This window comes from Aphis gossypii, chromosome 3 (assembly GCF_020184175.1).
Source record: "Aphis gossypii isolate Hap1 chromosome 3, ASM2018417v2, whole genome shotgun sequence".
NCBI classification, from domain to species: Eukaryota; Metazoa; Arthropoda; class Insecta; order Hemiptera; family Aphididae; genus Aphis; species Aphis gossypii.
Window position 1 is genome coordinate 37911336 of NC_065532.1, and position 21674 is coordinate 37933009.

Sequence of the window (21674 nt, forward strand, 5' to 3'; positions counted from 1 at the left end):
GATATATTCTTAAAAATTAAGTTATTAAACTTACTAGAGCTTATATTCTTAAATTTCAAAGTTTTTGCTCGTTAAAATATGCTTCTAAAATGCATACATTTTCTTTTTTAAAAACCTTACCCGAACTCAAAATTATTTTGAAATAATAACAACACTGTTGTAATTGTTATCAGGAAAAATTCTTTGTATGAAATAGAATTATTTAACTTCTTATTTCCAGTTTGTCGATTTAGGCAATCTAATGTGCATAGGCGCGCCCGCCGCGTAGAACTTCAGTAAGGGTACGGCACAATTTTTTCTTATAGATACTCACTATTCAGTTTAGGTAGTTGTTATTTTGTTGCAAATAATACAATTAAAGTAAACAATTTTACATGTTATTGAAAATTGTATATCATATCAACATATTAAATTCAAGTAATTTGAACATAGACACCATGTAAGTAACAAATAATAATATCGGTCGCACAGAAACACATAGTTGTATGGTTATAATAATAATTCAGCGATTCCTTGGAACTAATGCTTTGAATTCTTCGATTATTCCTTCATGATTAAGTGTCATACATACTTCTTGTTCAATATTCATAAACATAAATTATTCTTGTTACAGTTTTATTACTGCAATCCATCTATTAAATAAAAGTTATAAATTAAATGTTAACATATAATGAATCTATAAAACACCACATAATACTGAACACAAACAGCCAACATAAACCAAGATATTTGAAAACTGTCTATAAATGTATACACTATACCTGATGGCTTCTGCAAACGAACCATTTTTAAGGAGTCGTGTTTTGACATTTTTTTCGTTCCAAGAAATCGTCTTTGTGTGCTTAGTAACTATCATTAGTGTATTTATGTATATTGTATACTCATCCTCAAACCATATCAACTCATAATTCTTTGTTATTTCTTATCTGATTTTTCAAATAGTGAGACATAAAAACATCACTTAAATATAATAGGGTGGCTTGGCATCCACAGATAATTCAATTCTGGGAAAATCCGCATAATTAAAATTCAAACGAAAGTGTTATAATTATTATGTATTATTATATAGAAATTAAATCATGTAATTTAAAATAGTATTTAAGAAAAATTAAATAAAAGCATTTTTTATTTGTATTTAAACATTTATAATATAATATTACAAAAATATTTTAAATTTTATAATTATTTTTATAATTTTTGTAAACATATTATATGTATGTAAATGATTCCGCGGAAGACTACGAATAATCCTCAAAACGGATAGTATAGATAGTACAGTAGTACACTGTATATTATATTAATGTAGGATGTGATACATCATATTGTACATAAAATAGTAAAAACAATTTATATTACCTATATATCATTAAATTTAGTAATAATTCTAATATGCTACTTATAATATTATTAATAATGCTAACATAAAACATATACACAAAAAAGTACCTAGATTACTTAGATACTTTAATTATATCATTTTATTTTTAAATAAAATTATATAAAACAAAATAATATATGTTACTTATTAGAAGGAAATTTTGGATTAATCATTTTTGGTAATAAGTGATCTTAGTAAAACTCTGCTAATGGTGTTTCCATTTTTTTATTTCAAAATGCATCATCACGATAAATGTTATACTCAGAAACCCTTAATATATGAATTAAGACAGTAGGTAACAAATTGAAAACTATTTTGCAAAAATATACATCTTATACTACAGTCTATAAGTATAAAAAAATGTATAGTAATATTATTTACCTTTAGGTGTCCAAATCACAAAATGACATAACTTTCTTTTTGTTATGTGTCCCTGAAGTTAGAATTAGTAGAATTAAGATTTTCTGATTCTATTTCCATAAATTTTAATACAGTATGATCGTAATTATCAGCTGAGGAAAAATCTTTTGCTGAGCATGGAAACTTAAATTAAAATACCTATGAAATATTTTATGAGTAATTATATTTTGTAGTCCTTGTCTCTAGAGTCTTATGAAAAAACGGAATTATGATATCTCTATTATTTGTGGAAATATCGCAATGTGTAAATCATCGAGGGATATTAATTAAATGGTACCTAATAAATTTAAATACACTTTCATACGATAATATTTATATAACAATTAATAGTGAATATAGAGTTGCTCACTGGCAAGGTTTCCTTTTACGGCTGACTGGGAAATACAAAAACGCAACCGTTAAGAACGTTGTCGAGTGTATAACAATAATCTATATATATGAATAATATTTATATATTAATAACAATAAAAACACAAATGCCACGACATAAACCAAACCAACAGTATTTTGCGATTAGAGCTTTAACATAGTGTATATAATATATTATATTTATTTACCCATATCAATATATTGATCGTTGAAAACAAATAAAATATGTCGATTTTTGATTATCTTTTTTGTTGTACCTGCAGACTATGCAAGTTTAAAAAATCTTGATATACGTGGTAGTTTCTAAAAATAAGAAATCATTAAATTAGAAAATCATTATTTTAAGAGTAATTTAAACATCATTTTTAATTTAAAAATTAAACCTGATTTGTATCGACGTTTTCATTATAAAACTAATGCAAAAGATTTGATATGTTCAAATTCGATTCGTTGATAGATTAATCTGGAGAAATATTATAAATATGTAAAATGCAGTGTAGACACTGATAACAAAATATAATTTTATTATAACAATCTTTAAATTACAAATCTTCAACTATATACATAAACGCATAATCAATGCGTATAATACTATAATAAAGCAAGTAATATAAAAACCACAACCCATTTTATAACGAAAAAAATATCATGAAAAGTAGGTTTTTTTTAAATTATAGTCAAAACAAAAAATTAAAAATTACGTTTTCACTAGTTATCAATATCAGATGATATGTATATAATTGAAGTAGGTATACCAATGTATAGGTATATATTATATACCTATATTCTATATAATAGTTATGCATTATATTTTTATTAATAATACAAATATGTTTTTAAATCATAAGTTATACTCTAATAATCATTATTAAATGACAACATACATTTACCCTCAATAATTCCTATAGTAACTTTAGTTATACAAAGTTTTATATTTATATTATTATAAGTACGCTCAATATAAAATCTTCATTCGCGCATATTCATGGTTGTTGCATAAATTAATATTCATTAAAATTTAAGATATTGCGTGACTATAGTACAGTAACAACACGCACAAACAATTCAATAATAATATAGAATAAAGAAAATAATTAATAAATCAACAATTTATTTTTTTTATGAATAAAAAAGTTTGTGGGGGTAAAAATGCCATGGTTTCTATAAAATTAAATCATACTATAATATATACGCTTTTTAAATTTGTTGATGTATTAGTTTTAATAGTTTAATATTTTCAATTAATTTAGATGGCATATGTATTATGTAGGTATAGACATATGTAATGTTATTGACACTATAGGCAGTTCATATACACAAACAACACTACTCTTATTATTATCATTAATTATTGTGTCCGTACTTGAAAAATATTGTATAATCATTATTATTTACAGAGCATGTAACAATTTTTTTTTTATAGACAACCATGTGATTGATACACTATAGTTTTATAATTTTGTCTGCCTTCACTTAAAATGTTAATGAAATAGTTCAAATATATATTGTATGTAAATAATATATCTTTTTTTACTAAGAATAGAGGTTTCGACAGTTCGGTTATAAGCCATAATGACATTTATTAATGTTAATTATTTGTTTAACTATACATAGTGGCCGGTATTGCAGTGCAAGGATGACATTGACATGAATTTTTTATTTTTATTTTAAGTTGTTGTTTACATACCTAGTTCGTCATTTTATTTTTAAATGTTGATATCGATACTTATGGTTTTGAAAAGCTACCGATTAGTGTTTTATTCCCCAAGTACTACTTCAATTTAAAAAGATGATTAAGCATGTCTCTTTCTATAAGGTGAACAATATAACGGACTATATAGAAATAGAGCATGTGTATATTTTAGTGCAAGTCAAATACCATTATAAAATTGAATAAATCATATAAGATATCTTCTTCTTTTCTTGACGTAGCTCTCACTGAGAGTCTTGGTTACCACTATAACGCCATCTGTCCCTGTAATGTACTATATCTTTCCAGTCATTCCAGCTCTCAGTCTATCTTCAACAAGTCTTCCTCTAATCCATACATCAGCCATAATTTTCTTGATCTGCCTTGTGGTCATTTCCCTTGAAGTACCCATTCAAAGACTGTTGTCGATGATTCATTTTCTATTAGACGGATGGATGTGCCCGCACCATTGTATAATCTGATATTTTATTAAGTTGGTGATCGTTCCTATTTCAAACATATCCTGTAATTCTTTATTGTTTGTATCTCCTTCTCTGTTCTCCCATGTTGGCATCTAATATGGACCCACAATTTTTTCTTCATACTTTATTATCACATTTCTTCAGCTTTTTTTCCATAAAGAAATTATTACCCGTAAAATAATATGGAAACAAAATACAATAGAATAAAGACTGTATTATGTATGCGGAATTTGTCTATTACTAATGGTATGGATATGGTTTAATCGGAATAGACAAATAATAGATTACAACTTACGAGTATGTTTATCATATTTTTTGAAGGCACTAGACTGTAGAATGTAGATATGTAAAATATTGATGTATGTCTATAAAAAAATTATCAATATCTTATCTTTGCGCAAAAACACGTCATAATACCACTGTTTAAATAAATTTTGAACAAGCTTCATTGTCTTAATTTTTGTTTTAAGCCTTTCAATATATGAGACTCTCAGACTTTTGGCGGTGACTCTTCCAAATTCCAATCTGAGAGAGTTTAACAAACATATTTTTTTTTTTTAGATTTTAGTTTTTTTATAGTTGTTTTTTTTCTATATAACTGTCGTTTCATGGCTGTACCCATATATATCACGAATCTTGGTTTGAAATCTTAGACGAACACTTATAATTTATAATAAATGTAGGTACTAAGATGTTTATGTGTCGCTGTCTAATGAAATTGATTAACTTGGTCTGTTATTCAAGTTTTATTTTAGCTTTCATAAGTTTCATTGACTTGCCATTCAATACGGGATCTTATAATCTAACTATGTCGTCACATGAATCCATCAGACACTTTTTTATACAACAACATTATTTTTTCTATTACCTACAATGTGGATCTCACACTTTTATATTTTGAATTATTGTTGCTAAAATATTATTTTTTAGTTTTTAATTGTATTTAATACTCGAATATATGTATAATTGTGTAGTATTTCAAAAGTCTTAGGCCATTAAAGTAGATAATCACAGATTTATAAATAAAATAAATCATTAACGCTTCTAAAACCTAATATATATTACCTATATTATTATACTACAGTGTAACGTACTCGAGAGCTTTGCAAAGATAGTCCAGTATAGACTTCACGATGTGTTTAACTAGCTTTTAATTTATTTTTAAAATTTGAAATTTTCACCAAATTCGCTATCAATAAACATGTATCGTGAACATAAAGCCAGTGCAATAGTTGTGGTATAAATAAATAAATACATTTTATAGATTATATTAATTAATATGACGTTATAGAGACGTGTGGTCGATAGACGATAATACGATTTTCATAAATGTTACGACATACGACAACTATTTACGTACAGAGAACTCTGAATAAAATTGAGGCCTATCCATATTATATTTGCAACCCGAATCTTGTCCTTACAACACCTATTACAAAACGGTTACTATGTAACACAACACAGAATACTTGATATTAAGCGATGTCCTTTTACATAAATGTATTTTTTTCACACACACACTGATCACTAAGCAGTGTTTGGGAACGATTAATCATCTAATGGATCAGTTTAGATTGATTGATTATCAATAAGTATAATAAAAATAATTCATAATAATATTTTAAATACAACGCATAGCTTAAGAACATGGCAATATTATCTTGGTTAAACAAAATCAAACGATAGATAATTTGTAACATATTGTAGTTATCAGACTTTTTGTTGGTGATTTTAATATTATGTTCATTAAAATTAATTAAATATAAAATCACAAAATTAAAATTAATGTGTAGCCCCATTATGTGTCACTCCGTCATCTGGCTTAGAAGATCTTTTATACTTAGGTTTGACTAATATATACACGACCAATGCACCATAAAAAATTAATACTATCCCTACACAATTTAAAAACAGGCCTTCCGTCGGTAAATGTCCATGCTGCTGGTTCCTATAATAATAAAAATATTTTTATATTATATTAATATTTAAAACTTTATTTGGTTATTTTTTAATAGTTTATTGATACATACACTGCGAATATGATTTTTTCACTAAATCCCAGTACTGAAGTTACAATGGATAATGCAAACGTCAATACACCAAATATAATGTGATAAGGCATAACAGCTTCTTTATATTTCATCGCTATTTCAGGGTAGAGAAATGATATTAATCCACTTATAAACTATAAAATATATTAAATTAATGCATAATATATTACATTTTATAAAATTAAGAATTTTTCTTTTGATAATAATACATGTATTGTGTAGGTACTCTTTTAATCTATTTAAGTTTAGTATTTCTAACAAAAGAAATTCCCAATTAACTTACCTGTGAAAGAAACATTATAACAGTTATAATTCCCAACCAACTGTGCAAACTGTAAAATTTTGGAATAGGTGGATTAGCAATTAAATTTGAATTTAAACCAGTCCATATCCCAAGTACCCCGAAGATGATAATGCAACTATGAATTGCTGCATGCTGCATTTTTAATTTTCGTTTTGTAGTATTTCGGAAATTTCTGAAATGAAGGATAGCTAAAAAAAATACACGTGTAATTTAGTTTTATTTGAATATTAATATTTTTTTTATTTTAATATTATTAATTATAATATTAACTTAAAGAAACTGAAGTTATTTTAATAAAATGTTGTATTGTTGAAAAAGAAAAAAAATACTATTTTAAATTAAATAATTAGTTATATTTTGATAAAATATGTATTTTTTACATAATAATAATTATTGGCCTATATTAGATTTAATATTTTGATTAATTTGAAGAGTTTAATTTATATTTAAGATTTTTTGTAATAGGTAAATCAAATATAAATATAAATTTAAATTTATTTCTATTAGTTATTATGAAAGTTGAGATATTTTTGCTCAAAGTATCGCACATATTATAATATTATTGTATTATATCTTCCTATTCCTGTTAAAGTTTATAAAAAAAAGAAGTTAAATCAAAAATTTCATACGTCTACAAATATTAAATACGTCTAAAAAATCTAAAATACATGCAAAATTATAATGTGTGTAAATAATTCTGATATAAAATAATTGGTAAAAATGTCAAACGGACATAGAGTAGGTCACTTTAATGGATGTGTTAAATTTGAATGCAATGATGGGTATCATTGTATACAAAAACAATTCTGAACGGAGATGATTTGTCAACCTAGGAAATATTTTCAACTGGGTGGTGAAAAAGTTGGCTCATAATTTAATGACCTGAATATCCTAAAATTAAATCATGTACATAAAATGCCAATTTAAATAACTGGTGTACGTTTTAAGTTTCTATGACTAGTAATTTTTAACTATAACAAAAATCTAGAATTATTTAATAGTAAATCGTAATTTTCGATTTCGTAAAAATTTAAACTTACGATAGCCAACGCTTAACTTCTTTTATAATTATTATAAAATTGTAAACTTAAAAATTTATAAAAAATGTTGTATAAGTAGCTAAAATTTGAAAATGTATACAAGATTTTTTATACACTTTTAACTAAAACATAATTTGCAAATATTCATGATTTTAACAAATTTTTGTCAATATTTGAACTTCAAACGCTAATAATAAAAAGTTGTAAAATTGTGACTATACATTCTTAAAGTTTTTGAATAGCTATTAGACTAATAAGACTAAATAAGAAACTTCGTATTCAATTTCCAAATATTTCAACTTAGCCCAAAAAATGTTATCAATATTCATAAAAAAAAAATAATATTTCAAATGCCTATAAATAGTTTTAAAATAAGCGAAATATCTTGAAAACTAAATGATATTAAGAAAATCCAATCTAAACAATCTGTAAAAGTTTCAAACATCTACGTCTTATACGTTTTGAATAATGTAGGTACATTAAATATAGAATTTAATTAATTATCAGCCAAGACCTTATTATCGACGATTTCGAATGATTTTTCAATGTTTGGTTTTTTCATCCTAATAACTAGTCGTTTTAGTTTTTAACTTAAGCTATTTTAACTATACATCAAAGATTTTACTTTTAACCACTTAAAGTACTAACAAAGCCAATTTCGTTAACCGTAAAATCTACCTTTAATCTTGAAAATTAAAGCATTTCTTTTGAAATTCAAAAAGTGTCATCATAGAAAAAATTATGATTGCGAGACCAATACATTCATCGATCCGCTCGGAATTTTAAACGATTGAAATGTTTACATCGAAACATTAAATTACATGTCATATAATAAATAGATAAATCATACTTTAACTGTCATATAAATACTTGATGCTATATTAGCAGATGCTATAAATTACTATTTTTATTAATGCTACAAAATTTAAACATTCTAAAAATTTGATATACCTAATTTATAACAATTAATCATATTCTGTTAAATTATAACGCCTAAATATTTTTGGTATTGAGTTTCATAATATACTTATAACTTCTTTAAATATAAAAATTCAAATAAATTAATATTTATTAAATGTTTTAAAATAAATACTTACAGTTTGCAAATAAATAAACAAACGTTATTGTCATTAATAAAGGATGCCAATTGCATATTTTTATTGTTCCGCTAAAACCAAAACCAGTGCGATAAACTTGTAGCCATAAAAATACGGATAATATTAGTAATATTCCAATGAACTGAAATCAAATTTTGGATTATATATATTTATTTATTTTTACAAGAATAAAAATTAATGTTGTCGACTTTAACATTTGTCGTCAATTATAAAACAAAAAAAAAATAAAATACCTGAAATATTGTATAAATTGACAAATAGCCAGGAATCTGATCGTTATTCTTGAGTTTTATATTATGACCGTTCCGTTTATTTGAAACACAATTATTATTCGGCGTAGGCGTTTCTTGGATGCTATCATTTTCTAACTCTACCGCAACCGTAACTGCAATAAAAATAAGAACAACTAGTAACATGTGGTTATCAAAAATACAATCATCAGTCATTTCGCAGTCACACACTTGACACTTAAATAATTTATTTCTGTGTTTTAAGCTACTGCGATGACCAAGTCGATGACTGTAACTTTTAATTGTAAATTTTAGTATAATATTTTATAATATGATAGTTTGTTTAAACGTTTTTTTACGAAAATGTTTCACGATACGTGACAGTTTTTTCAGACCAATCAATGTAACGATTACGACGGTGTAACTTATTAATCGAGTATTTAAATGCGTAATAAAATATTAAAGCATTTCATTGATGCATTTTCATTTCATTTATTCGTTTATTTATCGATAATTAATTGTATAAAAACTAAAATGTATATCGTAATATAATTTTAAGAAAATGTTTAATGATTACCTATACTGATTAAATATGCGTAAATGAGTAAACGAGAGATTGTGAGAATTTGACGTTGTACACCGGAAAATATTGCTAAGTAAATACGATTACCATACTTCAAATAAAAATATACTGTGCTGATACTTAAGTATACGTCTATACTCTATTTACCTAAGAACAACATAGGTGTGTAAATAAGCCAATAATTGTTTTAAAAGTTTTTACAAATAATATAGTACCTACGATTTACGCAAACATAAGTAATATTTTATCATTGATGAATAACGATAAATAATTATCACTAGTTATTAATATAATACTAGTAGTAGTACAAATATTATAGTACAAGTAGATACAATAAAATTTTAAACATACCCATTTTTAATATCCAATACTGCAAATAATTTCAGCACCTAAAATACATCACAAATATCTAATAAATATTATGATTTGCAAAATATATTATTGCCAAATAGTCATCATTAATAAATATACTTATAGTTTGATAGTGATTTGCAATTCATTGCATTATAATACCATTCAATATTTTATATTATACACTGACAAATTCACGATAAACGTTTTGAAGGAATAAAGTAAATCACACGTTTCACCACGACCGTGTCCGTTTTATGTTTAAAAACAACTAACCAATACTGCATATAATATATATTGAAAGATATTTTTGTCCATAAGCACATACAAACATATTATAACATCTGGAATGACCAGAATGGTGAAATGTTCAATTTTCACACAAAACTGTTTATTTTTGTCCGTGAACTACTAAAAATAACAATTTTATTGACTATATAGGTAGTATTCAACTATGAGTATATAATATATATAATAGTGTTTAACATTTTTAGTGAAATTCGAAATAAATAATAACACAATATACAACAATACATATACATATATAATATTGTATAGGTTATTAACTTTACTGGACCAACACTTTTCACACTTTTCACACCTATCCTATATCTCTCTCTTGACAAACATGCTCTCTGGATAAATTATTTAATAGTATTACTTTAAATGAGTGTGTTAAGACTAGTGCGAATTAAATTATAAGACGTTATTAATCGTCATTAAGTATATTTTAAGCTGTAGATTAACTTATATGATTTTAAAAATTACATAGTTGCATGTAGTGATATACTGTCACTGTCCATTAGTATCAGGTGATAAAAGTGAACATAGAAAACACTTTTCGTTATCTGACTAGACTACTATACAGAGTTTTATACAAGCATCGTGTTTGCCTTCGTTGTTTACTTTTAATTATAAATTAATTGTACTTAGAGTATTTTTACAAATTATACATTTTGATAGATTAATAATTATTAATTAATATTAATATTAATAACTAAAAATTTCAAATTAGATACCATAGGCCCCATGCTTTCCAAGCCCTTTACCATAGACCTTTATTCCTTAGTGCACAAAATAACTCACAACTAACTCACACGAATTCGATTATATTTCGTCTGCAATACCTTCAAAAAATTATCTGTTAAATAATTTACAATAGAAAAAGAGGGGTTCTCATTTGAAAAACAAAAGTTGATTCTGTATAGAACACTTGATAAAGTACAGAAAACCTCGAGAATTTTAAAATGTAGTCTTTTAGTATATTTTGAAAATTCCACAAATAAAATAAATTTATTATTGAAGATAAAAAGTGAAAGAGTACGTTTGGTGTTCACCCTGTGTACTATTAATGTAGCACGATTATGCACGTTTTCCTTATTTGACCTGAAAATCATAACAATAACAACACGTTTGCACACCAGTCACCAAATAATATTAAAATACATTAGGTACAGTAATATATTTATGTTTAAAATAATAAAACGTGTACGAATTTTAAAATCGGTTGTATTCATGATATTATTGTCTTTACACCTATTCACTATAGAATACTCTTATTAGCTATTATTAATTCACAACTTCATTTATATATTACAGGCGTATTTGTCTGACAACAAAATAATTTACAAAGTCATATACCATTTAATATATATATGTATAAATACAGCCTATTTTTTAAATATTTACTATGTAGTATACCTATAGTGATTTTAAAGTCAATTTAGAAAAATGTGCAACAATCGTGTTGTAGGTACTATAGATTGTTCATAGTTTCTTCTTAGAATGTATGAATAAATTACTTTATAATAATAACATATAGGTATATCGTATATAATATATTATATACTTATATAATTTCAAAGTGTTTAGTTTATCTTGACACTGAAAAAGCGACCAAGTACGCAGAAACTTGAAACTTGTTTGTATAATAAAAAAATGTATAAGTACATACACACTGAAACATAATAAGAATATACCTTAACACCTTAAACACTTTAACATAACATTCTGTACACATTATTTTATTGTTATTACCTATATTAGTTTATAATAAAACTATTTAAGAAAAGTTGCAGATACTTGTCTAAAAATGTAGTCAATGCATTGACGCATCGTAATTCGGAAGTAACACTAAGTGTCTAATGATCAAAGTATCATAGTGATAAAATATTAAACTAAACTAAAAATAAAATATAAAAATATGTTAAGTTCAATTTTAGTTCAATACCTAACTGAACCGATTCTGAAAAATGAAGACCCAAAACCTACATATTAAAAAACTGAATATTATTGAAAACACCGGTTTTATACGTACAGTTTTTAAATTGATACACATTGCAAAAATTTTAGTCTATAGTCTATACTCTATACAATTTATAAACAATTAAATAATATTGTTAACTAGTTAATATATAAAAAAAAATAGTAAACATTTAAATTAAATTACATAACAATTAAAACACAGTTAACTAGTACATTGTTTAGTAGGAAAATGTGAATGATGTATTTCTTAGTTATTTTTTAGTTAGCAAACTAAAATTACACTATACATAATTAATGGAAAATATAAATACTCACTAGTTGGTATATTATGTATAATGAAGTTTCAAGACTTGTTGATTATTACCATAATTGCAGTCGTTAACAAATAACAATTAATTGTAAATAAATGTATGCAATAAATTATTGAAAATATTTATACATGTAAAATAGTTTACAGAGTAGGGAGACTCCAAACAATTTTTAAATAGATATCCTAGGTACTTCAAAAAAATTGAAAAAAACAATGTCAAGAAAATCATAGTAGGTAGTTATTAATATATAATCGTTTTAATATACACTGTTTTTAAGTAAGTTTATAAAACTTGATAAGATAATATTATTTAAAAAATATATTATGAAGTCCGACATTATAATAGTTGTATACACAATAAATTTTCGATAACTAATTATAAAATTATATCTTCTTGTACTTTTCTGTCTAAAGCGTCTAGTTACAATTATAAGTACATAAAACATTAATAGCTTCTTATAATATCTCTGATTATAATATGTATTTTATTCCACTTTTTATTCGAGTTACAAATAATCTATTGTTTAATTATTATAATAAGTACTTGTACCAACATTGATACATTCAGGCTTCAACACGTACACTTTTTTTAGCCACCCAAATCGTTAAACAAAATGTTCTGTATTCATGTCTCTACACCGTCCTTAATCGTGTGATCACTCGACTATGATTGTAAAACATTGATTCTATCCACTAAACTGAAGTGTAGGTACATATTTAAGAGCTAACAATTCAGGTATTTATTAATTTTACATTCTGAATAGAGTATGTAGTTATTCATATATATTTTATTTATGTATGTTTGATTGTTTGTAAAATATATTTAGGCCTTAGGAGTTAAAGTGACAATAATTATCCAAACATACATAAAGGGAATATTATACATACAAGTATTTTGCATATTATAAAAGTATGCATACGGCAAATATATACCACTGATATACATTGTATAAAGGTGCAACAAAATATATATCAGTACAAAAAAACAGTGCTAGTCAATAATATTGCAAATATACAATTTGTTGTTTATATAAGCTTATAACAAACAATTATTACCTATGAGATATTTTGAGAACTAAAATTTCATAGGTATTATAGGCATAGTTTGTATTATACTCATAACTGGAGTGATGAATATATATTGGTTATACAATGATGTTTTTTTTTTTTTAGAATCTGAATGGATGTTTTGATTTTATAAAGATGTGGGTGTTTTGGTATTTTTTTTTTTTTTATTATGTTAGAAAGTTTCTATTTTCTACTTCATATTGAAGTTATTCCTGTAAAGAAAGTGAAATCTATAGTTGTCATTTTAGGGTGTTGCATTATTATTAAAGATTTAATCATATTATTCATAGGTATTAATTATTTGATGACTTTCATATGAAACACACATCGTAATATTATTGTTATATATTATATTATTATGATAATATTGTTATTAGAAGTTAATTAATAACTTATGATGACATTTAGATTATCAGAACAATTTATATAGTATCATAATCATAAATAAAACAAAAACTTAAATAGTGATACAAATTACAAAATAATGGAGAAAATAATAATCGATTGCAATGTATGTAGGTAATTAAAATAATTACTTTTACAGTTTTTATTAGTTTTAACAAATCATTTGGGAGACCGTTCCATCCAAAATATGAATTATATACTAATATGCTGAAAACGTGTCCTGTTTGGCCTACAATAATGTATAGGTATTTTTTTTTTTTAATCTTGATGTGTATTAGTAGGATTAAATGAATATAATTGTTATAAACATTTAATAAGTTTTAAATCAAGACTTACTACAAGTCGTCAACAATATTCAGATCATATCTGAGGTTCTATGACGCTAGGAATTCAGTCCTATTTTATTAATAATGCATAGGTACTTTTCGCTAATTGTCTTGTCAGATGATAGGATCCAATTTATATAAATCGTTAATATTATTATAACATATTTCCCATCTTTAAAACGTACAGTTGTATAAAATGAAATAAATTGTCATTTAGATAAAAACCGTGATCAAACCGGCGTTATATTATCGATATGAACGGATATCTAGTCGTTACTTATTAAACGGTACCTACGGCATTCAGTAATTCAACGTAATAACAGCAGAGTGTACGTACCTACAGTGATTACACATTTTCGTTTTAAAATAAGTCCAAATTGAAACATATTATGTAAAATTGTGGAGTACAAAAAAACTACAAAATCTTAAATATAAAAATAATAAAATAAATAGATTAGAGTTTATAAAAAATGTTTGTTATACATTTTTACCTCAATAATACTACAATACTAATAGAAAAAAAATGAACGAATTAAAAAGTTATTAGGTATGTTTGTTAATATTTATTTTATACTTTTATTAAAAAAAAAAAAAAAAAAACGTTATTATTATATTATTTATTTATTTACTTAGGTATTTATTACGTGGACAGTCTTAAGTCTGTATAAAATGGGAAGGAAAATTGAAAATGCTTTGACCCGGGAACCAATTCAGAAACACCGTATGATTGCATACAGTCTCATTGGAATCGATACACCGAAATAAAGGTGAGAATGTGAGATTACCTGCTAATTATAATTCATAATATCACGTAATACCAATAAGCGGATGTGCGCATGCCGTATGGAATATGCGTATTAGAATATTATAACAAATCTGGCACGTCGCAAAACGCAATTAATAGGTACCTACCTAAATCAAATAGGTAGGTACTGAATAGTTATTTACATAAATTATAACGATGTGGTTTGCAATTTAAATCATATGTACATTTTTATTAGTTTTTTTTTTCGTAAAAAGCATAGATAATCAATAGAAATATTACGGGTAGCTTGTAATTAATAATTATAATGTAGTGCACTTTGTTTTTAAGACGAATAGATATTAATTGTAACGATCCCGTTCCGAAGTCAACAACTTGACTATAAATGATAAAAATATTATTACCACGGTTTAAGATACACCTTAAACGAAACACGTTACGTTATTTCTCCTTTTGCTTTTTTTCGTTTCCGCCAACGTTGGTATTACTGAAACGCGAGACTTCATTTTTACTTATCAATAATAATATTATACTGCAAAATGTTAGCACAACAACATTATTATTATTATTATTATTATTATTATTATTATTCGTTGCGCAGTGCACACTCCACACCGCGTTAAGCGTTTTATCAGGTTACCGAAAGTCTAACAACTTTACGATTTACAAGTTATAACCACTGTTGCTGTGTTTTGTATGACGCTTAGGGATTTTTCACTTTCAGATTTTCACACTGCAGTATCGTTAATCCTCGTTCGACGCAGTAATATCGTTCTTCAATCGTTTTTGTCTTGTCAACGTGCACCGTACACGCCGGTACGTCGCGTCCAATTTTCTAAGGACCACGGTGAGACCTGAGCATCATGAGCGAATCATTCACCAACGGCTGTGAACAGGAATCGTTAAAGTTTGCCAGTCACCTGTCACCGACCAAGATCGGCATGCTTGCCCCGAGCCCTATAGTGACCAGACGGACCAGAACTGATTCAACGTGAGTGAAATTACAATTTTTTTACAATGAAATTGCCTACGAGTTATGATAGTATTGTTGTATAAAGACGACGTCTGTTTTTGGCTGACGCGAAACGCACTTGTTATGAGTTCGTGAATCGACCATCGTGTTAAGCTACACGAGTCATTAGTCTTGGTTCTAATGCGAGTTTTATTGTTTTAACCATGCATTTTTGTTGTTGAGTGCAGGTCTGCTCTTGCTCTTAAGAATCCGCTAGTATCCGGAAAGGTCAAGTACTTTTGCAAATCTAAAGGACACGGTTTTATTACTCCGGACAATGGTGATCCAGACACGTTTGTTCATATATCAGAGTAAGACATATTGTTATGATTTTAATATTAATTTTGATTTATTACTAATGGCATGCTGTTTTTTTTTTAGTATTGAAGGAGAATATGTTCCGTTACCCGGTGATCAAGTACACTATCGTCTGTGCCCTATTCCTCCAAAATTAGAAAAGTTTCAAGCCGTGCATGTGGAAATTGTTAATTTAACACCTCAAGTGCATCTAAAGTGGGATTCGCCAGAAAACAATTAAATATGTCATGATGTTCTAGTGATAATTTGTACACAAATATGTCCATTAATGTGTGATGTTTCGCAAATATCTAAACCTTTATTAAAACTGGTACATTCCAATATTGTCCATGCTCTATAATATAACGAAGAGACTTTATCAGTTATACTGATATTTTTTTTTATCTTAGCTAAGTGCCAAAATATAATAATCCATCAAATTATACATCATTTTATAAGATATTTGCTTCTGTAGTTCTATAGATATTATATCAATCTAGATTAATTGTTCATTATACGTGTAATATCAAGTTTTGAAATGACAAACATTTAATTAATTAATTATTAGGAAAAAACTTACCCAATTTTATAATAATTATTTTTTAATTAAATTATTTTATACAAATGTAATTTTATGTGTGTATTTAATCCATTGCTACTTAACATCAGAAATTCATATATTTAAAGTGTTATATTAAATGTATTATATTAATGGTAAAAATTTATTAAAAGCAATGCAGCAAAGGTAAACTATTATCAAATCAATTTTTGCCCTGTGAATTTAATACTTGTATCAGTTGTATTATAACCTACAGTTTTGAATTTTGTCAGTTAATGCTGTGAACTAGAATCAAACAACAAAATTGTTATGTAATGAAAAATTCCTAAAATAGGTTAATATCTACCATACGATTAAAATTATATGTGTGTTCATCAAAAAATAAATAACAGTATATTATAATATATGCCTTTATTTTTTCAAGTTAATTTTTATAATACACAACAATTATGTTTAAGTTATCATTGTATTGTAATAATATTAATTGGTATAAAATGATACATTTTTATTTTTAATGGTGTATGGTTTTCCATTAAAAAATATATCACATTCGTTACCTTATACAATTTGTTACTTTAATAATACATTTGTATACTATTGTTGTATTCATTTACAGATATATAATATTATGTATTTAAAAAACATTGTATATTATGAATGGTCTATAATTTTATTTTTTTTAGCATAATATTTTCTGATTATTAGATTATACATTTTTAAAACTAATGCCGCATTGCTTATGTTTAAAAAATATAATTTAGTATTGCATTTTAATATTGATGTATATTGATTATGTATTAATTGTATATAAAAATATACTCCAATATTATAAATGCATTTTTTTTAACGAATATATTATGAAAATTTTACTTCCCCTTAATTTTTTAAATAAAACTCATATTGTTTATTGTAACATCATTTTAATTAGCTAATATTTTGGTAATTAGTTCATTTCCCATCATATACATGTATTTATTTTTATTATGATTAATGATTATAAACTGTTTTAATTGTTTGTAAATTTAAATGACATTAACTACTTATACTAATATTATTTTCAATATTGTATAACTCCCTAATTGACATCAATAGTTTGATTAAATGATTTTTGTAATCTTTAATAATTTGATGTAATTGATTAAAAACTTAAGTTTTATAAGTAAAAACATTGAATATGATATATGTTGTAGAATGTAGATAAATGTTGATAAATTAATTGTATTAATATAATATTTCCAGTTATTTGTTGATGGTAAATTTGTGTTTTATGTTTATTATTATTATTATTTCTTATCTAACAAAATAAATTTAAAAAGTAGACTGCGAGTCTGTAAAAGTAGGTAGGTATATCAAGGTATCATAATATATTTCGATGTTTCATTATTGGCTCTTTAAATTGACAATGCATATTGATATTTTTTTTTTTTAATTTTGTAATTGAAAATGTTGAACTATATTTTTTTCCTCATTCCTTAACAGAACGTTAATTTTCTAAAAAAAAAAAAAACAATTTATTCTAATATATTAACATAAAAAATTATTTTTTGAAAAATGCAGTGATTTGTGATTTTTTTAAAAAAGTATATTTTTTTAATATTGTACAATTTTCTACAACTAATCCTTAATAATATGTGTTTGTCAGTTAATAACAACTTTTTATGATGATAATGTTTCTAAAAGTTCTATTAGCTACTTATTATCCATGTACATCGATATATATTTTAGTGCCCGATATTGACAGTTTGTGACAGATGTCATCCTTCTGAATAAAATAAAAAAAATTTGGGTTATAATTTATAAATTTATCTTAATACTTAATCACACAAGACACAATCAACTAGACTCGAGAGTCTAGACTGTCCATTCAGATACAAGATTTAAATAAATTGTAAAAATGTATTTTCGATGATAACAACCATTTGCAATCGATATTTTTTTCTCAAAACCATTTATTATTCATATTTACTTATTTATTTTGATGACGCGTTATTGATATTGTTACAGATCCAAAATTACAATTAGTATTTCGTAATATAATAATATATCACACAACATTATAATTGTATAATAATTCTATTAATTCTATTATATTATAAATGATTTTGAAACAACTTTAAGTCTCATTTTTGCGATCAAATTTTCCAGGCACAAATACCAAGATTGCCACCGAAAAACATGTACATCAACGTATTGGTCTGGTGTGTTATCTGTATGCCAAACGCTTCTCCGACCACCGCGTTCCATTGTGGACCATATTTTTTGTCGAGCATTTGTTTAACAGTCTTGGCCGCCGCCTGTTAAAGTTATGTTATTATTATACTCTTATTTATTAAAGGAATCATTCAGTGGTGGTATAGGAATTATTAAAGGATAGCCTTAATCATTATTTGCCCAATTTATTTCGAATTTCGATGCGTTATACATTCAATTAAATTTTGTACATTATATTATACTGTAACTACAAATTGTATGTGATAAAGCGGCGACTGCTATAGACAAGGCGATTAGTGATTATCTACCCGCTCAGTGATTTTTAAATTTCATTAAACAGTAGCAGCCAGGCCAGATTATATGGTCTAGACCATTTAGTTAAGCCTATAGGAATTTAAAAAATTGTATTACGAACTTTTGAGGTGAATAATATATTATTATTTATTAGTAGGGTTAGGATTTAAAGGCAAATAGATTTCTTTTATTTTGATAATTACAGAAAAATAATTTTTTTTATCTACGAAGGGTATTTTTTCCATGGACTTAGGCGATATGCATAATAAGTGTTTAGTGGTGATAATTAATTGGATAGTTAAATAGTATTAAAAGCAATTTATTTGCACGTTACCTATCAGCTAGCTTTTTACGATAACGTAAAAATCTATTTTGTATCTATTCTGAATCCTATAAATATGCTCACTGCTATGTATATAATCGTGATAAAAAAAATTAACAAAATGATTAATCTTACAAAGTAATCCGTTCCAAATTTTTCACACGCTGTTATTATAACTTCAACCGTTTCAGCTTTCATTTCTTCTGACATATCACACTGCTGACAATGAAAATATTATTCTATTTTTAAATATCAATTATAGTCACACTAAGTGTATTATATATGTATTAGAAAAGTAAGTTTAGTAAATTTTTGAATTTTCAAACTCTAATGTATTACCTATATTAATTTTGTTGTATGGAAATTATTAAAAAAAAAAAAAAAATAGTAAAATTAACATTTATTCAATACTTAATATTTTTAATCAATACCAAATGTCTTTGTAAGTATAGGTATTAAAGTATTCATTTAAGTAATAACGATTATTAGCCCTCTCCCCAACCGAAATCCTGGTATGTAGGCATATAGTTATATATTAAGCATAACTTCAGGTATGAGAACACTCACTTGCACCAGTGGATAGGTGTGAACGATTTTCTTGTTTTCATCTTCTTTAGCATCTGCAAACTCTTCCATAGTCTACCTATACACTAATTGTTCAGATATAGGTATAATATACGTATTATGCTACACGGACGAATGTGTTAATTATAGAATAACTTTACTAAGTCTCCAATAGAGCTACTATGAAAGTAACGACTGCCGTGCAACACTCTTTCGGTCGTATACTTATGTTTGTTCGACTATTGATTCTTAGACGTCTATGTTCACACGCGCGAGTTGCTATGGATAAATAACGACGTATAGCGTATAATAATTATTATACACATTAGAGCTGATTTCATTGGCTGATATAATACGTTTTCCGCTGGAATATGTAATGAATTGCATTAAGAAAATCTACATATTACATGACTTACAGTTTACCGAAATGTGTTAATTAAATATTTTTTATATTAGTTATATAGAAATCTTAGTTAGAAATTGTATTACTATTATTACCTATACTTTGAGGGTAATTACCTCCAACGAAATCAGATGATAATAATAACGTTAAACTTATACTCAATAATGAATTATTAGACATGAATTTTATTTTGTTTTAATAAGAATCATGTAAAATTTTTAAATTATTTTAAAAATATCATCATACATCGCAATACATTGCATCATAATATAAGTAGGTAGGTACACACATAACACACGTGCTCTTATAAAATTATCTATCTATATATTTCTAAGTAATGTTTTACATTGGATAGATCTCTAAAGATATGTAGTATTTTAATTTTTCCTTAATTTATTTGAATTTAAAAATAAATAAAATAATAATAAAGTATCGTTGTTACATTGTAAAAAATTAAAAAAAAAAAAAAAAATTGTTTTTACTAAAATAAGTTTGTTTGGCGATGGGCACTCACTCTAACCTTTTGATCTAAAGTTTCAACACAATTCTTGATAATACTGTTGCTAGACTCCCAAAGCTTAAACGATACAACGAGTTTTGTTTAGTATAATAATTAATAAATAATAATAATAATGTGAAGTACATTTGTACTGTAGGTAGTGTTATACACACAGGTGGCTCCATCCGTCATCCTATTTATATTATACATCAATATCATCAATCATATACGCGTATTGTAACTGTAGTGTCCCTCGCTGTCAGAGATCAGTAGATTTTCTACGCAGTATAAAATAAAGAAAAAAAGATAAAATACTTTTTTACGAATGCGATAGGATGAAAGGTGAAATCAGAAACAAAA

General features: G+C 25.6%; 3 protein-coding genes and 1 long non-coding RNA gene across 10 annotated transcripts; 1 reads left to right on the forward strand and 3 right to left on the reverse strand.

Moving 5' to 3' along the window:
• Positions 1 to 124: 124 nt before the first annotated feature.
• On the reverse strand, positions 125 to 2742 carry LOC126551367 (uncharacterized). Its single transcript, XR_007605261.1, has 3 exons — positions 2551 to 2742; positions 762 to 2470; positions 125 to 632 (listed from the first exon to the last, which is right to left on the reverse strand). It is a non-coding gene; the product is annotated as an uncharacterized LOC126551367 (long non-coding RNA).
• Positions 2743 to 5907: 3165 nt separating this feature from the next.
• LOC114128182 (transmembrane ascorbate-dependent reductase CYB561-like) lies at positions 5908 to 12727 on the reverse strand. Of its 3 annotated transcripts, none has more exons than XM_027992634.2 (7): positions 12597 to 12727; positions 10017 to 10054; positions 9086 to 9237; positions 8832 to 8973; positions 6674 to 6882; positions 6370 to 6524; positions 5908 to 6287 (listed from the first exon to the last, which is right to left on the reverse strand). In XM_027992634.2, the coding sequence occupies exons 2-7, from the start codon at positions 10018 to 10020 to the stop codon at positions 6122 to 6124; spliced, it is 828 nt and encodes a 275-aa protein (XP_027848435.1). In that variant the 5' UTR covers positions 10021 to 10054; positions 12597 to 12727; the 3' UTR covers positions 5908 to 6121. The 3 variants fall into 3 exon arrangements, with proteins under 3 accessions (XP_027848435.1, XP_027848436.1, XP_027848433.1); XM_027992635.2 differs by lacking the exon at positions 12597 to 12727 and adding an exon at positions 10137 to 10293; XM_027992632.2 differs by lacking the exons at positions 10017 to 10054; positions 12597 to 12727 and having other exon boundaries at positions 9086 to 9268.
• A 2950-nt stretch (positions 12728 to 15677) lies between these two features.
• LOC114128192 (cold shock domain-containing protein CG9705) lies at positions 15678 to 18278 on the forward strand. Of its 2 annotated transcripts, XM_050204468.1 has the most exons (4): positions 15678 to 15788; positions 15878 to 16144; positions 16354 to 16476; positions 16547 to 18278. In XM_050204468.1, the coding sequence occupies exons 2-4, from the start codon at positions 16017 to 16019 to the stop codon at positions 16701 to 16703; spliced, it is 408 nt and encodes a 135-aa protein (XP_050060425.1). In that variant the 5' UTR covers positions 15678 to 15788; positions 15878 to 16016; the 3' UTR covers positions 16704 to 18278. The 2 variants fall into 2 exon arrangements, with proteins under 2 accessions (XP_050060425.1, XP_050060424.1); XM_050204467.1 differs by having other exon boundaries at positions 15737 to 16144.
• A 797-nt stretch (positions 18279 to 19075) lies between these two features.
• LOC126551365 (dynein axonemal light chain 4) lies at positions 19076 to 21385 on the reverse strand. 4 transcript variants are annotated; one of them, XM_050204473.1, is made up of 4 exons: positions 20574 to 21385; positions 20416 to 20498; positions 19984 to 20064; positions 19076 to 19315 (listed from the first exon to the last, which is right to left on the reverse strand). In XM_050204473.1, exons 2-4 carry the CDS (start codon positions 20482 to 20484, stop codon positions 19154 to 19156), a joined length of 312 nt encoding a protein of 103 aa, XP_050060430.1. In that variant the 5' UTR covers positions 20485 to 20498; positions 20574 to 21385; the 3' UTR covers positions 19076 to 19153. The 4 variants fall into 4 exon arrangements, with proteins under 4 accessions (XP_050060430.1, XP_050060427.1, XP_050060428.1 ...); XM_050204470.1 differs by having other exon boundaries at positions 19984 to 20067; positions 20574 to 21002; XM_050204471.1 differs by having other exon boundaries at positions 20416 to 21385.
• Positions 21386 to 21674: the final 289 nt, after the last annotated feature.